The sequence below is a fragment of the Zosterops lateralis genome (genome assembly GCF_965231275.1).
Source record: "Zosterops lateralis genome assembly, chromosome: 12".
In the NCBI taxonomy this organism is placed as follows: domain Eukaryota; kingdom Metazoa; phylum Chordata; class Aves; order Passeriformes; family Zosteropidae; genus Zosterops; species Zosterops lateralis.
In genome coordinates this window covers 16,683,731-16,699,896 of record NC_139772.1, presented here as the reverse complement: position 1 = coordinate 16,699,896, position 16,166 = coordinate 16,683,731, and the positions used below count along the sequence as shown (strand labels likewise).

Genomic DNA, 16,166 nt, shown 5'->3' with positions numbered 1-16,166 from the left:
TGATGATACTACATTATATTGTGAATTGAGGAATTCAGATTTTGTCTCTGGCTCAGCCCAGCTGGCAGATGTTGGCTCCCCTTCCCTTAGCCCTTCCTGGTGTGTGCTGGCTGCTGGAAGGCCAGGATGTGTTCCTAATTCCCTATGCCCCAGGCAGAGACTGTGGCTTCCCCTGGGCACTATGAGGCTGTTCACAACCTCCTGCATCAGAGCCCTTTGCAGGGCAGAGGGTCAGGTCAGGCCCACTGCTCCTCTGCCACTGACTGTGCTCCTGGGGAGCTCAAGGTGAAGGACTCCAGAGTGTGATCTGGATCCAAGGACACATCCCAGCCCAGCCCAGCCCTGGGTTTGTCCTGAGGAGCAGGGGATGAAGAATCCCCACAGTGTGCAGGAAGCAGGCAGGGAGGACAGCTTGATCTGGCTGATGTTCATAGTAGTGCCAGGGGAGGGATTTAAAGCATCTCCTGGAAATTTTATCTCCTTATGTCAGGACTTTCTTTGATAAGGAGGAGGCTTACCGTTTTGCCAAATCCTCACTTCTCAGTCCCCAGTAACCAGCAGGTGAGCAATCCACATGGGTTTCCCTCCTCTTGGCACAGTCCCTACCTTGGTTGGGACTCAGCACTGAGCACTTCTCGTTTTTGCTTTCAAAGCAGAGTCAGAATAAAGTTCCTCAGCGTTCTCCTTCAGATCTCACCTGTACAGAGCTGCCCTGGAGATGTCCTGCACTCTCCACACAGTGAGCCACTAGCAGCATTTTTTTTCTCCTAATCACCATGAGCGCCCCAATAATGGGATCTTTTCCCTGGTTTCTTGTTGCACACTCAGGACTATGAGCCCCTCATGACCTGCGTACACAACCCCGAACACAATGACATCCCAGTGACTCTGTTAGGCTGCACTTCGATTGCAATAGAAATAATAATTTATTTGCTTGATGTTTTGAAAAGGATTTGCTGAAAAATAAAGGAAATACGGGATATGGATCAGGTTACCATAAAACCACATGCAGTGAAACATTCATCTGTCTCCAGCATTTCATGTCTTCTGGGCATCTGAGAGAGTTGAGTTTGATTTACACAATCAAGCTATTCATTAAATATCTGTTTAAGCTTTGGGCAGATGCATCCTTTACCTGAGTGATGAAATCTGAGCGGCGGAAATGGAGCTATTCCTTTGTGAAAAGAGCCCATTCTGCTTTATAAAGTGAGCCTTGCAGCAACACACTCCCAGAGATATGCCAAGCTTTGTGTACCAAATACCGTTGTAAGGGCTCAGCAATAAAACAGTTGTGGACTTGGGGGGGATCCAAGCACACAATAGCACATCTTTATGAAATATTTCCTCTTTCAACATCCCCCTCCAACCCTGTAATTCACTGACAACCATCGGTTCATTTCAATTCCAAAATTCTAGCCCCAAACACTAAGCAGTTTATAGTCTGAATTCCTGTGTGGGCATATTAATTATTTAAATCACTAGTCCAAATCCCGTTCCAAAGAGCTCTTGCTGGGAGTCCTTCAGGAGCAGACTGATCTGTTATTGCTTACTGGATTGCACCGTGTGTCAGAGGCATCTCACTATTTCTATCAACAGCCCTGTGGATATCTGGCTCTTGTGAGAGCACTGAGTGACTGTGACTGAAGGAAAAAGCACCAATATGTGTTGGAGAATATATCTGAAATGATCAGTGAAATGTTTACCCTCCCTCCTAGGGGTTGGCTTGGAAGGCTCTTAGCCAGTTTTAGAAGAACCGAGTATCCCCAGGCAGAAGGGAGAGGCTGTAGAACCTCCTGCTGGGTTGAGTGAAGCTCCTTATCTCCAACACCACCTTGCAGATAAAGACAGAGAAGACTCCTGCTGCTTCTGGGATACACAAGTTCCCACTGTCTTTGCTGAGAGCAGCGAAAGCTCATGTTTGTCTTGCACATGTATTGTTGTGTTTATTCTACCTTTCATATTGTCATGCAAATAAAACCAGGGATTTTTTGCCCTTTCTGCCTTTTTGGATCCAATTTTCCAATTACACAGCAGCAGAGAAACAGCATAACCTTCTTATGGGACAACCAAAAAACATGTAGGGGAATGCACACAGCACTTACAGCACTCGATATTTACTTACAATCTCCATATTTTATTCATGAATTTTACAATTCCAAATATAATGAAACAGTTAGAGTATTTTATTACAAAGCTTATAAAATAATTAAATATTACACTTATAGTTTTTGCTTTTTTTACACCATAATTCATACTTTGTGACACTACCATCTTCTTTCCTCAGTTCTCACTTAAGGAAGTGAGCAAAGAAATATAAAGGAAAAGCTATGCATTAATAAATTAATTATTTTACATCAAATAATAAAAAGGACACAATTATAAAAACAAAACAAAAACAACCCTTGTAGTTTTCCTAGAAAAAAGGTTATAATTACACAATGTCCAATATCAAGACAGAGCAGTGTAGGTTGAGATACGTTTCCAATCATTTCCTAAAGAATACATGGTTTTAATTTAAATTGCTTCAGAAGGAACTGCTAATTTTAAGTGACCACTGTCTGGCATTAGTGCTGAGCTGGCTAATCCTACACTGAAACCATACTTTAAGAAAACACTCAAACTGAACTACATTCATCAAACAAAGTTGTGGGATTGGGTGGAATTAGATAAATATGTCCCTCATAGGCACTCCCCAGAAAATTACAGTAGGACTCAGCTCTGTCTCGGAATGGGTTTGGCAAATATTTTGGGGTTTTTTATGCAGAAACCTTCCGAATGGCACCATTTGATACATGGTGCCATCAAACATCTTGATACTGAACAGCCACAAATATCAGCATGCTTACAATTCTTCTGTTTGCTGGTGGATTCTGAACTAAATACAAGTATTAGGAGAGTGTATAAAAATAGAATTGACTTTTATTTGGTAAGAGTAAATAATCCACTTATCTTTTCATCCTTTTTTTTGTGTGTTATGTGAATAAATAATTGTTTAGAGAAGCTCAGCATGAATTAATGGAGTGTAATATTCTTGTTATTTCCTTTGGGTAATGGATGAATCAAAATTTGCAAAGAGATTTGAGATTAAAAGGAAGACATTCTTCAGTATCTTGGCATTCAAACAATCTAGCTTCTGAAACAAAACTACTTAAAAATATCAAGTTTAAATTTTAAAATTACATATCTAATGAGCTTAGAAAGTTGAAATCATAACCATTGAGCTCAATCAATCCGAGTTCCTTGAGTTAGTTGAAATATGAAATTCTATTTTACTTGTAACACAGCAATATTAAAAGTCCAAATATTCTAACGCTGCATATTTCTAGGAATACATTTCAAGTTACTAGTCAACCACCTCTGAGTTTCTACACGAAGCAGAAAATGAACTCTTCAAAAATTATAAAAAACATTAGCATGATGCACAACTTGCTTTTCCAGCAGCAAGTCTGGTAGAGAAGCACCATAAAATCTTTGTAGTGCACTATTTACTTCTGGTGGCCACACTGCCTTCTCCAGCCCTCACCCACGGATGTTGGATGTTCCTCTGGGGCAGCAAACATCTTCCTCACCCTGGGACAACAGTCACAAGAAATAGGAAAGGACACACTTCTGATGGTGTGCTCTGTCCTGCTGCCACGCTGCAGCTTTCCTCCTGCAGCTCCCACACTCTCCTGCTCTGAATTCTGGTAAATCAGCCAGAAAAGGCTACCTTGCCTTAATTTCTTCCTTGTAACATGTGACAGTGCAAAATGACACCTTTAAAGAAAGAAGAACTTCTCCTCGAGTCTCAGTGTTCAAGTGATGATCCATAGTACCCTGTGCTTTAGTGAGGTCAGCAAATTAAGAAAAAATAAGAAAGAAACATTCCTTTTTCAACATATATCCAACAATTACTGTACCTCAGACATTCCCTTAGAAAAATGTCTCTTCCATCAGTGGTTTACATGGCACCATGTCTTGCCTCAAAGCAGAGATAATTCCAACATAAATTGAAGAAGAGAATCCTGTCACTGAAGGGTTCAGATAACACACTGCTATCAGTTCTTCTTCGTACATGATTTACAACATTGCTTGCCATAAAATTTGTGGTTACAGACACCGTGCTGGGGCACCAGATGACACCAAGTGAAGAAATCCACACAAGAAGGATCATCTGAAGGAAAGAAACCCAAGCAATATGGTAAGACTGTGTTATAGCAAGTCAGGAAATAGTCCCACACCCTTGTATGCTTTCAGTAATATAGAAACATGATGGGTTACTCAATTCAAAGGAGAGGAAACATGAATGAGCTTTCATCTCAAAAAATACTAGTTTCTTGCTTTATTTTAAGAGCCATTAAATTTTTGTTAAGAGATTTGTTAACCTGCTTGAGATACAGCTAATATTATAGGGGGAGTCAAAAGCCAAAGGAATTAAAAAATTTGGAGTACACTTTGTAGCTCAGGAAGACAAGAGGAAGTTCCACGAGAGGATAAAAAAAGCCATCTGCATTTACATCTCGATTACAACTGTTGTTCCAAAGCCAGGTACTCATACAAATGAACCTACTCCATATTTGATACCAGTTTCTGGTTGCCATCATCATCACGAGGAGTTTACCTGCACACAGACCCCACGGAATTCAGAATGCCTGGGCCCTGCACAAAGTGCTCTGCTCTGTGCTTGCATTCCAGCACGTTCTGGACTTCTTTCTCTGCCTTCCACTCTGCAGGGAACCTCAGAAATCTCTTGTCTCAGACACTTTAGTTAGGTGTCATGAGTCTGGCTTTTAGGACTTTGACTATGTCACGTTGGCAAAATCTTAATTAACTGCAAGGGAGAAGAGATTTGCTAACCATGGCTAGTTCTGAAAAGCCCAGCTTTTAACTACAAATAAGCCAAATTATATTTTTCAATTAAAATCCCATTACTCTTCAACTTATGTACAGATATCATTTATACACACAGCTCCATTGCTTTAAAAACTTATCTCTCCAGTTTTTCAGCGGATGCTTTATGTTTCTTTAAAAGAGGAGAGTGATGATCCATATGGGTGATTTATAAACAAATTCACCATGTCTGAGAGAGCAGTAAGACTCAATGGAGTTTAGCAAAATTTATAGCTAAACTGAAATCTCCTGCGAGCATGGGAAAAGATTTCGTTCAACTCTCAGAACTACTGTTTACATGGCCAATAAAAGGAATTTACAAGGAGACTGAACAAAAATCTAGCCACCACTGTCTGCATTCTCAGATCAGTTACTGAGTCACAGCACATAAATGCTCCCTCACAGAGCACAGACAACTTCTGCGTGTTCCCTGGGCCAGGAGGCATCTCCATCTCTCTATAGCAACTTCTTTGGTTTAATCACCACTGCTCTTTTTTATTCCCTTTCATATGATGGCAAAGGGGATTTTTTTATGCCTTTATGACTCTCAAATTTATTTGAATGAAAAATAAAATAATTTAATAATAATAATTCTTTTTAAATATGCCATTTTTTTCCTCAGGTTTTAAAAACATGAGCTTGTCTTGAAAATCTAATGGTATGGAAAGACAATACTGTTCTTGAACAGGAACTGGGGAGCTCAGGAGTGAATGCAGCCTTCCCACTCCACAGCACTGCCCCTCTGTTCTGCATGGAGTGTCAGGAGGGATCCAGCTGGGAGATCAGCACCAGCCTTCCCATTCCTTCACCTGCCACGAGACAGAATTTGGGAGGACCCAAGGCAGACAAGAGATGAAAAGCACACACCACACAAAGGAAGAGAACCTGTTCTGATGAAGGTGGGAAGGAGCTCTCCTGCCATGAAAGGGCAAATTAAAATGAAAAAATTACTGTTTAAAAAAAATATATAAGCACTAAGAAAGCCATGTTAATAAATCTTTATGCCCCCTTTGAAGATCAGAGGGCCATGCTAATATTGCAGAGGTATGGCTGAAATTGGGCTATTGGAAGGAACACAAAGAGACACACAAAATTCAGGGGACAGAGATCAGGCAGTCAGGTCCTTATTTCTATTTACCCAAGTATTTATAAGTTGTTTAGATTTCCATTCATTTGAAGCAGCTGGATTTATTACGAGTTACAGTGACCGTAACTGCATCTAGAGAGGGATGGAAATGACCCAGTTTGTCTAGGAAAGTGTGCAAACTCTCCCTGCAACATTAATTTCTTGCCTGTGATCACTGAGCTGGAGCTGCATGGCTGATAATAGAGACTGATTTGCTTCAATGTGATTCCAGCACAGCTGGTTTCCTCTCTTTTTGCTGCTTTAGACAGAAAGTTAGAGAGCAGCGAGGAGATAATTGATCTCTAGAGCCTGACGACCCAGGTATAATAAAGGGGAAAGGGCTCCTGCAGATGTGAGGAGAGAGAGAAACAGGCCAAGGCCAAAATTAATAACAGACAGTACTTCAGCCATGAAATATAGCAGGGGAAAACAGGGGTGAAAGAAAAGTCCTTGCTATATCCTAACAGAAAAAGAAGTTATACAGAAACTCTGAAGTACAGCAGAACCTTTTAGGAATGTTAATTTGAAGTGTTAGGAACATTTACTGATAAAAACAGCAGAACTATTTACTTATCCCTTTTAGGACCATTTCATCTCCATGTCCGTGTTTGGATTCAGGTCCCCTGATAGATGAGGTTGATACCCTGCATGTCTCGAGCTGATGCAGCAGAATGGTCTGTTAGGATCTCACTGGGTGCACAGGGAATGCCAGGAATTGGGGCAGACGTGGGGGTGGTTGGCTAATGTCAGTTTACAAGATGCAGGGCCAGAGCTTGACCTCTGCTCCCAGCTCCATTACCACCTTCCTCATGCAATCCAGCCTAGGTTTTATAGAGGCTGCTTTCAGCTCCCAGTTTTTAAAAAGGTAGCAAGTCAATTAATGTGCAGTATTTTGAAAGTCACTGTTTAAAGTGCTTTAGCATGCCTAGATAACCAGATTATGTGGGACAAACATGGATCTCCATGAGCTTTTTTCATGCAGTTAGGAAGGAGTCACAACCAGTAACCACCCTATAAGTAAATCTCTGGAACAGGATAATGCACTGCTCTCTGTCTGTGCTGCTGCTGAAAGACTTCCCCTTCTAACATTCCATGTGGCACAAAACTCTTGCTCTCCCCTCCCTTCTCACACCGAAGATGTGGAGAGATAGAGTGGACATGAAAGTGGAGACAGACCCTAATTTTATGTTCCCTGACTGCATGTCATGCACTGGTCAGAAACAGTAAGAAGGACATTCTAGGAAAGTAGTTTTGGAATCCCAGGAGCTGGGTGCAGTTTGGAAGACTAAAAGTATATGGCAAGTTCTTATTGCTTAGTTCCAAAGTTGCTATTATTCATCAAAAGCAGCACCAGCATAGAATGCTTGTGTTTTTCAACAAGAGAGTGTAGAGGTGCAGTTCGGAACCAAACAGCACGACTTTTTCACATACTTCTTTTAACATAGGCCTGTTTTTAAAATCTCCAGCGGCAGTTCTACTCCCAAGTCTACTTTAGGAGGGCTCACTTGGTGAAGAAGAGATGCTGTTAATATCAGGGAGTTACTGTAAATCTGGAAGTCTGAAGAAAAAAACATTTATAAAGGAACAGGCCAGATCAGTGGTGTAGCGAAAAGGCGACATTTGCTGGGTATAGAACTCTAAGCCACAAGCCTGCTGCAGCATCTGGAGCTGAGCTTTACCTCTTTTCACAGGGACTGGGCAGAAGTTGGTGTTGCAGGCTCTCAGGACAGCTGGTTTCTGCTGGGGCAGGCAGCCAGCAGCTGATCTGCCCTGGCGCAGGCACTGCACGCTCCGGGTCTGCACTCCCCCACCACAGGTCACCGTGCACTGAGCAGAGGGAGAACAAAACCTTGTGTCACTGCACGGACTCCCAGAGCCTCCAAAAGCCAAAGGGAGAGCTTCCCAGGGCCTTGGATGAGAGTTTCAAAGCAAGAGAGGTCAGGATCAGGTGTGCTGCTGTTCACCAATCCCCATCAGGACCAACTTTTCAAAGACCTCTGAGTCTTTTGGTTATTTAAGGACTCAGCTGAAAATCTGGTTCCTTACTTAGGCATTGAGACAGAAACTGAACATTTTAGAAACCTGTTTCTGATTGTCTGCATGGATTTCTTTTGATCTCTAAGCCTCTGGGCCCAACCCTACTGCCTGAACACAGATAAAACTCCCAACAGAACCATAATTACGGCAGTATCTGGGGAAAACCACTATGAGTTTGCAGGAAGAGCTATGAAGTATTTTAAAATTAATAAGCCTTTTACTTTTATGTGTTTCATGAAAAGTTGTCTTTAAGATAAATGTGATCATTTTCATCTGATTGCAATTGTCAGGCATACATTGTTTCATGTAAATATTTTTAAATGAGTGTGTGTCTCATTGATATATGATTCATAAAGTAGATAAGTTCCAGAAATACAGAAGCTTGTTTGCAAGAATGTAGGAACAAATACAGACTGATCCCACAATTAATCATAGTATTTAGGGAATTCCAGGCAATCTGTGCAGATGCTCAAATACATTGTGCACAGAGATATGTAGTAGTTCAACCACAGTGCACTTTGAAGAAGACTGAGAAGAAAGTGTTGGAAAATGAGTGTGGAATGTAGTGCCTCTCAAGCACGAATAACATTTTTAGGTGACATTCTTCAGTTTCAGGACAAAGAACTGAGCTGCACTGAAGCAAGTGATGGATGTGGACCAGCTGCATCCCATCTCAGTGGCTGAGTGGTGTGGTCCTTAGGGAATGGCCCCGTGCAGGAGGCACCTGGGCCCTGATAGCACTGGAGGCAGCTCCTGTGTGCCACACCACCTCTGAGTTCCCATTCCTACCTGCTGCCAGGGCGAGGAATACCAGCCAGACACCATGCTGTACAGAGTCTGAGATGGACAGGCCCCCTTGTTGCAAGCTTCCTCCAGGTTGGTGTTTGGTTTCTTGATGTTCCTGCATCTCCTCTGAGGGAAGGTGAGCAGCTTCCCATGGATGCTCTTCTCACCACATTTGAGCTCTCGCTGCCGCAGGCCGGGCCCGCAGGAGGCTGAGCACTGCAGAGGAAAAGCACAGCTGCTGCAGCCTCACAAACAGGTGCAGGTAAAGGGGAAGGGGTGATGTGTCAGACACCCCAAACCCTGCATTATAAAAGCATGACAGAACTAATCCCATAAAGCCCATGCTCCATAAGGTGCAAACTGAAATGTGAACCTCAGGCAGTGATTAACAAAGACACTGGGGTACATCTATCCACATCTGGGGTTTACAGCATCTCACCTAGAATACCTGATTTCCAAACAAGAGCTCAGCTCTCTTTCCTCCCCGTGGTTTGTGCGTGTCCCAAGAGCAGCCAGGGCAGGCAGTGAGCCATGAAAGTGCACCACTTTACCTCACTCCAGGAAGAAATGACCCACTGGAGCCGGTCGTTTTTGGGGCAGCGTCCAAGCACACAGGTCTGCTGGGACTCAGGCTTGGAGTCTGTGCTGCACATGCTTTCAGGCAGGATTTTCACCTTGGGAGAACCAGTACTCTTGCAGTAGACATCCCGTTTCTTAATACCTCTCCCACAAGTCTTGGAGCACTGTGATGGAAAGAAACACTTCTTTGAACTGAAGGAAATGAAAATTGGCATTATTTGCATTTTCCAGCAGAGCACAGAAAGCATGGCTAATGTGCTGTACAGCTGCCATTGTGATGTAAGTAAACTTGAAATTCTATTGGTAAATAAGTAACAGTAACATCTGTATGTCACTTCTAAAACATTGTCCTGTGCTTTCTTAATGTAAGCTGTGAACTCTCTCAGCCCCCATGTAGAACAGACAAGTAACATCTTTTTCGTAGATGAGGTAAGTTGGACTTGTAAGCAAAATGCTTTTGTGAGCAAAATGCTTTTTTTCCCTCCTCAGCACAGCTGAAAGCTCCCATCACAGAATCTCCCATGGCAAGATGCTCTCAGCTATTTGTCATTTTGTCCTCACCTTGGCCTAGAGGGATGAGATGGAGGCAGAGGAAACTGCCCAGGGAATGGATACATAACTCCTTCACCAAAGGAATCTTGCCAGGAGACAGAATCTGATACAGACAATGGTTAAGGAGACATTTCACTTGCCAACTGCAGCTTGGGACGAGTCACCAGAATAAATATGCATTGCTGAGCCATGGTTCAGTGGAACAGGCATGCTGTGGTTTGCACTGCCTTACAACAAAATGCCTGAATGAGCCATTTGTGATGAAATGAAGCAAAGAGCCTTGAAATAATGCTGCCAGCTTCCTACCTGTTTGCATCCTCTCCTAACTGCTCTTTCTACTAATAATTATGGGGCATGTTCCAAGGCAGAATCACTCCGTGTATCAAATTACAAATGTTTTTAAAAGATTTCATGAAAGCACCGTTGTGCTGAGGATGTAACAGAAATATCTGCATGCTGAAAATCTGTGGGTTTAATCCTCCCCCAAGCAAAGAAAATCTTTTCATTTAAAACAACCCTGATTTGTGCAGAGAGGCTGGGTTTAGATTAGATGTTATTGTTATGTATGAATTGTTATGTATGAATTGTTCCCTTGCAGGGTGGGCAGGCCCTAGCACAGGGTGCCCAGAGAAGCTGTGGCTGCCCCTGGATCCCTGGCAGTGCCCAAGGCCAGGTTGGACATTGGGGCTTGGAGCAGCCTGGGACAGTGGGAAGTGTCCCTGCCCATGGCAGGGGTGGCACTGGTTGGGCTTTAAGGCCCCTTCCAACCTAAACCATTCCATAATTCTGTGATTCTGTCATCTCTGTGGGTCCCTTTGAGCTGCTTGGGAAGTAATTTCATAGAGGGTTGTTGGTCTGAAGAATTCATAGAGCATTAAATTGTGAATCCAGAAAGAATTATCCATCTGTTTGAATGTACCTAAAAGAACACCACGTGCCCAGTTCTGGCAACCCCTCATGTCCCAGCTCTTCTGAAGGCTGGTAATAATGCACATTTAGTTTACCTGTTTATACAAACATGGCTTACATATTATCTTCAAGAAAAAATCCACTTGCAAAGCACTGATCTCCACAAAGTTTGCACTGTTCTTCTTTTCCAGGAGAATTTTTTGCAGTATTTTCCTTATGCCAGCAGACAAAAACAATTTTCTCCAAATTACCTGAGACCACGGGCCAGGGCTCCATTCAGGTGGGCAGTCCTGGCTACTGCACACCTGCACCTGTGCTGGAGTGCTGACAGGACACAGGGAATGGGCCACCACCTCCTCCCTTTGGAAAGCTTTTTTCTGGACACACTGGATGAGACGAGTTTGCTGTCCCCCTCCACAAGACTTGCTGCATGTACTCCATTCCCCTGCTGACCAGCTGAAAGGAGGAAATGTGTATTAGAACACAGGAGTGCAATTAGTTTTAGATAATCAGTAAAACCAGCCACCTATCAAATGTGAACTATCCAAGGATCCTGCTCAGCTTATCTCCTGGTGTACTGGTATATCTGTTCAAGAATCAAAAAAGCTGCAGTTATATAATCTGTTTTCAAAGCATGGAACTTTCTGCTAGGGATGAAATATAAGTCGCTCAACTAGAAAAACAAGTATTGTTTATTTATAGCTTTTATCCACTAGAACCAGCTTACCTATGAATCTGACCTGGAATCTGGAACTCCACAGGGACTGAAAGAGATGCTTCCACTGAGATTGGTAGAGTATTTAGAAGATGTAATCAGCAGATATAATTAGGTAAGATAGAATTTAGCCAAGTAGGTACTGACTGCGTTTGTGCCAGATACACTCCACTCATACAGGGTGACAAATGTTGGCATTTCGGTCAGACCCTACTTGCCCTGATTCATCAAAAAGAACTTGACTGCTAAAAGCAGCAGTCCTGTCACTGGTGTCTTGAGGAAATGAAAAGCCTCTAAAAGGCTGAGAGAGTTAGGGCTGTTCAGCCTGGAAAAACAAAGGCTCCAGGGTGATCTAAGTGCAGCCTTCCAGTACCTGAGGGAAGCCTGGAATAGAGCTGTAGATGGACTTTTCACAAGGGAATGCACAAGGAAAAGGGGGGCTGAAGGAGGGCAGGTTTAGATTAAATATAACGGAGGGAATTGCTCCCTGTGAGGGTGGGGGAGGCACAGGGTGCCCAGAGAAGCTGTGGCTGCCCCTGGATCCCTGGCAGTGCCCAAGGCCAGGTTGGACATTGGGGCTTGGAGCAGCCTGGGACAGTGGGAGGTGTCCCTGCCCATGGCTGGGGTGGGATGAGATGAGCTTTAAGGTCCCTCCCAACCCAAAGCATGCTGTGACTTTATGATTCCCTGACTCAATGATTTACATATCCTCAGACTAATAAATCTGGCAGACAGTTGATGCAGAATCTAAATAAAACAGAGGCAATTTAACCAGCACAAGCTGTTGGGCAATGTGTGCTCAGGCACAGGGACGCTGCAGTTTACACGTCACGTCCCTCAAGTGACACAAAGTCTGAGGGGTTATTGCCAATTGCTTGGGCTAAGTTCAGTCTTCAAATGCCAGGAGCTGCTGGCATTTCTATTCTTGAAGCTCTGAGTGGGTCCCCAGGCCTTGTGGGACACTTTGCAACATGCAACCAAGTGTCTTTGTCCTTGAAGGCTTCCAATGTAAGACTATAATTACAGCCAGATAGGAGAACAGAAATGAAAAAGCAGAAGAAATTATGAATGACTAAATGGTTACTCATTCAGAACTCTGATTCAAAGACCCAGTAATGAAATTAAACTGAAGATTTGTAAACAGTTTGACAATTTTTTAGTAATTTATGTAATGGAAAAGGTTCTTGTCTCACATCTGACCACTTGGCCTATCCTGCTTCCACAGTTTCTCACAGCATCAATCCTGTGACCACTGGAATAGCTGCTTCCATGCAGTTTTAATGACAAGAAAGCTTTTTTCACCCTATGTGAAAGATGCACAGCATCCCAATTGCCTGTCTATTCACAGCTGCCTGAAAACAAAGCTAATTTTAATTTGTAAAAAATTCATACAGAGCTTGGTTTAGAAAAATGTCTTTGAGAATACAAGAAATCCCAGCTCTCAGTGTCTAGCAACTTCAGGAACTGCCAAAAGTAGTGAGAAATGTAAAAGGCACTAATTTAAGGACAAAGAAATATTAATGTGAAAAGTCAGTCGTTATGTAATTCCAGAAGACGTCAGAAGTTTCCTTTTCGTCTGATTTATAAATATTTGGGCCATTGAACTACAAAGTTCTGGGAAAAGGGTCTTAGTCCATAGTGACCAAAAGTCTTCATTTTAAGAGTTTAATCATCATAACTGCCCAGAAAGTTCCCCTCTTCACAGAGGAGAGGGCAGTAAACCTACTTTAATGTCCTCTAGTAAACTTCCATTTTCCAAGATTATCTGGGCTGTGATCCAAGAGTATCTTTCATTAGTTCAAGTAACTAAATAATTATGACCAGATTTGGCAGGTCTGAAATCCAACAACAGCAGTGTGCAGTGCTGGTGCCTTTCTGTGTGGGACAGTAGTTTGGTCCCAGTCAGACTAATCAGCCTTTGTTCTTATGCAGCAATTATTCCTCACTGACCTTTACAAGTCTGGAGGCTCTTTTATGTCCCCAAATTGACACACTTTTGTCTCATCTGCCACCTCCTTCCCCTGCCTGTTCTGTTCTGCCTGGTGTATTTGGGTTTGCTTTATTTGCTGGCTATTAAACATTCTTTTGTTTCCTCCATGGTATTTATTAATCCTACTTTCTTTCTTTCTTTCTTTTTTCTTTCTTTTTTTTTTTTCTTTCTTTTTTTTTTCTGTTGGCAGTCTTGGGTTTATGGGAAATATTACATGCTGTGAGTTTCTGGGCAGATTCTTCAGCAGAGATATCCTGGCAGAGTTTCACTCAGCTGAATGGCAACCTGTTAATTTAAGGCATGGTCCTACATGCAGATCCTCCATGCATTAATATATCCTAAGGATTTTATGACTAATTAATTAGTGAGTTGAACTATTTTTCCCTAGAGGTGCTTGGGGCTTTTACATCTTTCTTTCTGTACTCTTTTTAGGGTTCAACTCATTATTTTTGTTCTAAAGTAGTAAATCATAGAAAAGCTGTGTATGAAAACATTGCATTGTGTGTCAAAGTGGATGTTCAGCATTTTCACAGTAAATATATATCAGTGGATGTTCAAAATACATCAGGATCTCAGGTTATCAGAAATAGAAATTTTGTGTGTGGTCAATATAAATAAATCTGATTTGGGTGGAGCTTTATAGCATAACGATGCCACATCAAAACAAAGGTAAGCAGAAAGAGCTTAGACAGACTCCTGGAGACACCACAGACAATAAATTTCTGTGTTCACTGGATAAAAATAGTCCTGGCAGAAGATAAGTTGCACATGAAAAAATTACTTAAAATTGGTATTGAGAAAATCATGCGGCTAAAGGCAATCTAAAGAAAGTGCTGAAGCAGTAACATGGGGCTCTCATGTCACAAGGTACCATTATTTAAACCTTATCTCTATCGTTTTGTGGTCATAGTGTGTAATTTGGCATTTGAGTTTTGTGTACTCTGCTGTACTCTTTAAATTTGCAGGAAATTCCAAACTATTACTGGACTATTTTTCAGTATGTTCAACATATTGCAAAGTATGGATTTTTAAATAAAACCAAAGCCACTGCAGAACATATGCATCTTTTTGCTTTGCCCCACCACCCTCTCCTAGACTGGGGAGGATGAGGAATGCTTCCTATTAAACATCATTAAATGGGATATTTTATGAAGTATGGGAGCAGGCTTAGCCAACTGCTTTTACTGCTGCTTTTATCACCCCAGAGTAAAATCAGCAGATGACGCCAGGTCTGGACCCTTCCTCTGTTTCTTCTGCTTCAATGCATCTTCAAGGGTATTTACTTCCCACTGACTGAAACACTCTTAATTTTTTCAATATATTCCTTCAGACAATCTCCTGTTCCAAAGGTTTAAATGTCTTGTCCAACATAATACAGCTTTTCTGATCTTCAACATAAAATTAAAATAATGCTGAGGTTGCAAAGTCAGGAATCCAAAAGTGAAACAACCAGAGGAAGAAGGATGGCCACTGTGTCCTTTAATCTATCCATTTATATCCTAAGCCACATAATACTGTGTTTAATTACACGAGCACACAACTTTTTTTTCCAAAGGACCCCTACTTCAGCTACTATAAATCAGTGTAACTCCCTTGGGTTTTAAATTGATTTAGACCAGCTGGGTTCTAAGTGCTTATCTATATGTCAATGTCTTCCTTTGCATCTCACCTTTCTTACATCTTTTAGAAAATAAGATTGTTCACAAAGGCAATACTTTCATATATATTTTTGTGGGCACCAGAGTTTTGATGACAGCTCATTTGGTTCAGATTCTCCGCTTTGTGGCATCACAATACTCTGTGGGACATTTTGTCCAAAAATCACTAATTACACTCCACAAGACTCCTTTAACCTAATCTAATATGTGGAATGCGAGTCATGGGGCCGAGCCTCCACACAGGGAGTAGCACTTCACTCAGGAAATGGGCTTAGTGATTCAAGAAGAGGAAAGGTGGCAGAAGGAGCCTCTGAGAAAGCTGGATTTGCCCTGTGTCACCCCTGCACGGGGACAGAGCCCTCAGGAGCCCTTGCTTTAGGCATCAGACCCAAAACCCCACTGGGATCCTTGGGCAGAACATCTTAAACAATTCCTGGTTCCTGTTTACAGGGCATGGGGGGGTTCATCCAGCAGGCAAACAATCCCCCTGAGAGGAGGGCACAGCCAGCAGGCACAAAACCCCAGGGAACTTACTAGGCTGGGCAGGGATTTGTGTTGCAGAGTTTTGTTTCAGTTAAAGGCTTCGTCCTTGGGCCACAAAAGGAGGTGTTGACTCGTGCACGATGATCTTCCAAACAAATCGCTTTTGCTGTAATGTGTCCTGTGGAAGAATTAGAATACAATACAATAAACCTGTATTTGAAATGTAAGAGAAAAAAGTAGTAGGGAACAATTTCATTTAAACAATCCTAAACTCATCTTTGCTGCAAATCCATTGACTTGAACTAAATAAAATATGGGTTTATGCGGCAACATGTTTTTAACATTGATTTCCTTCTCTGTAGCACAGAAAACACTGAAGTCAGATAAAACATTTTAGCTCTAAACAACAGATTTGCAGACTGTTCCCCCAACAAAAATTGGTAATTATTCAAATCCTAATTC

The 16,166-nt window shown here is 42.2% G+C and overlaps 1 protein-coding gene across 2 annotated transcripts in view; it reads right to left on the bottom strand.

Annotated features, from left to right (window-relative positions):
* Nucleotides 1-2,135: 2,135 nt before the first annotated feature.
* The window catches only part of ADAMTS18 (ADAM metallopeptidase with thrombospondin type 1 motif 18), a 78,255-nt gene continuing 64,224 nt past the window's right edge, over nt 2,136-16,166 (bottom strand). For both annotated transcript variants that reach the window (XM_083870187.1, XM_083870186.1), the window contains exons 18-23: nt 15,756-15,882; nt 11,110-11,314; nt 9,370-9,561; nt 8,822-9,034; nt 7,675-7,822; nt 2,136-4,153 (exon numbers count right to left, since the gene is read on the bottom strand). In XM_083870187.1, the coding sequence (XP_083726313.1) occupies nt 4,038-4,153; nt 7,675-7,822; nt 8,822-9,034; nt 9,370-9,561; nt 11,110-11,314; nt 15,756-15,882 (1,001 nt within the window). In that variant the 3' untranslated portion in view covers nt 2,136-4,037. The remainder of the gene's footprint in view (nt 4,154-7,674; nt 7,823-8,821; nt 9,035-9,369; nt 9,562-11,109; nt 11,315-15,755; nt 15,883-16,166) is intronic.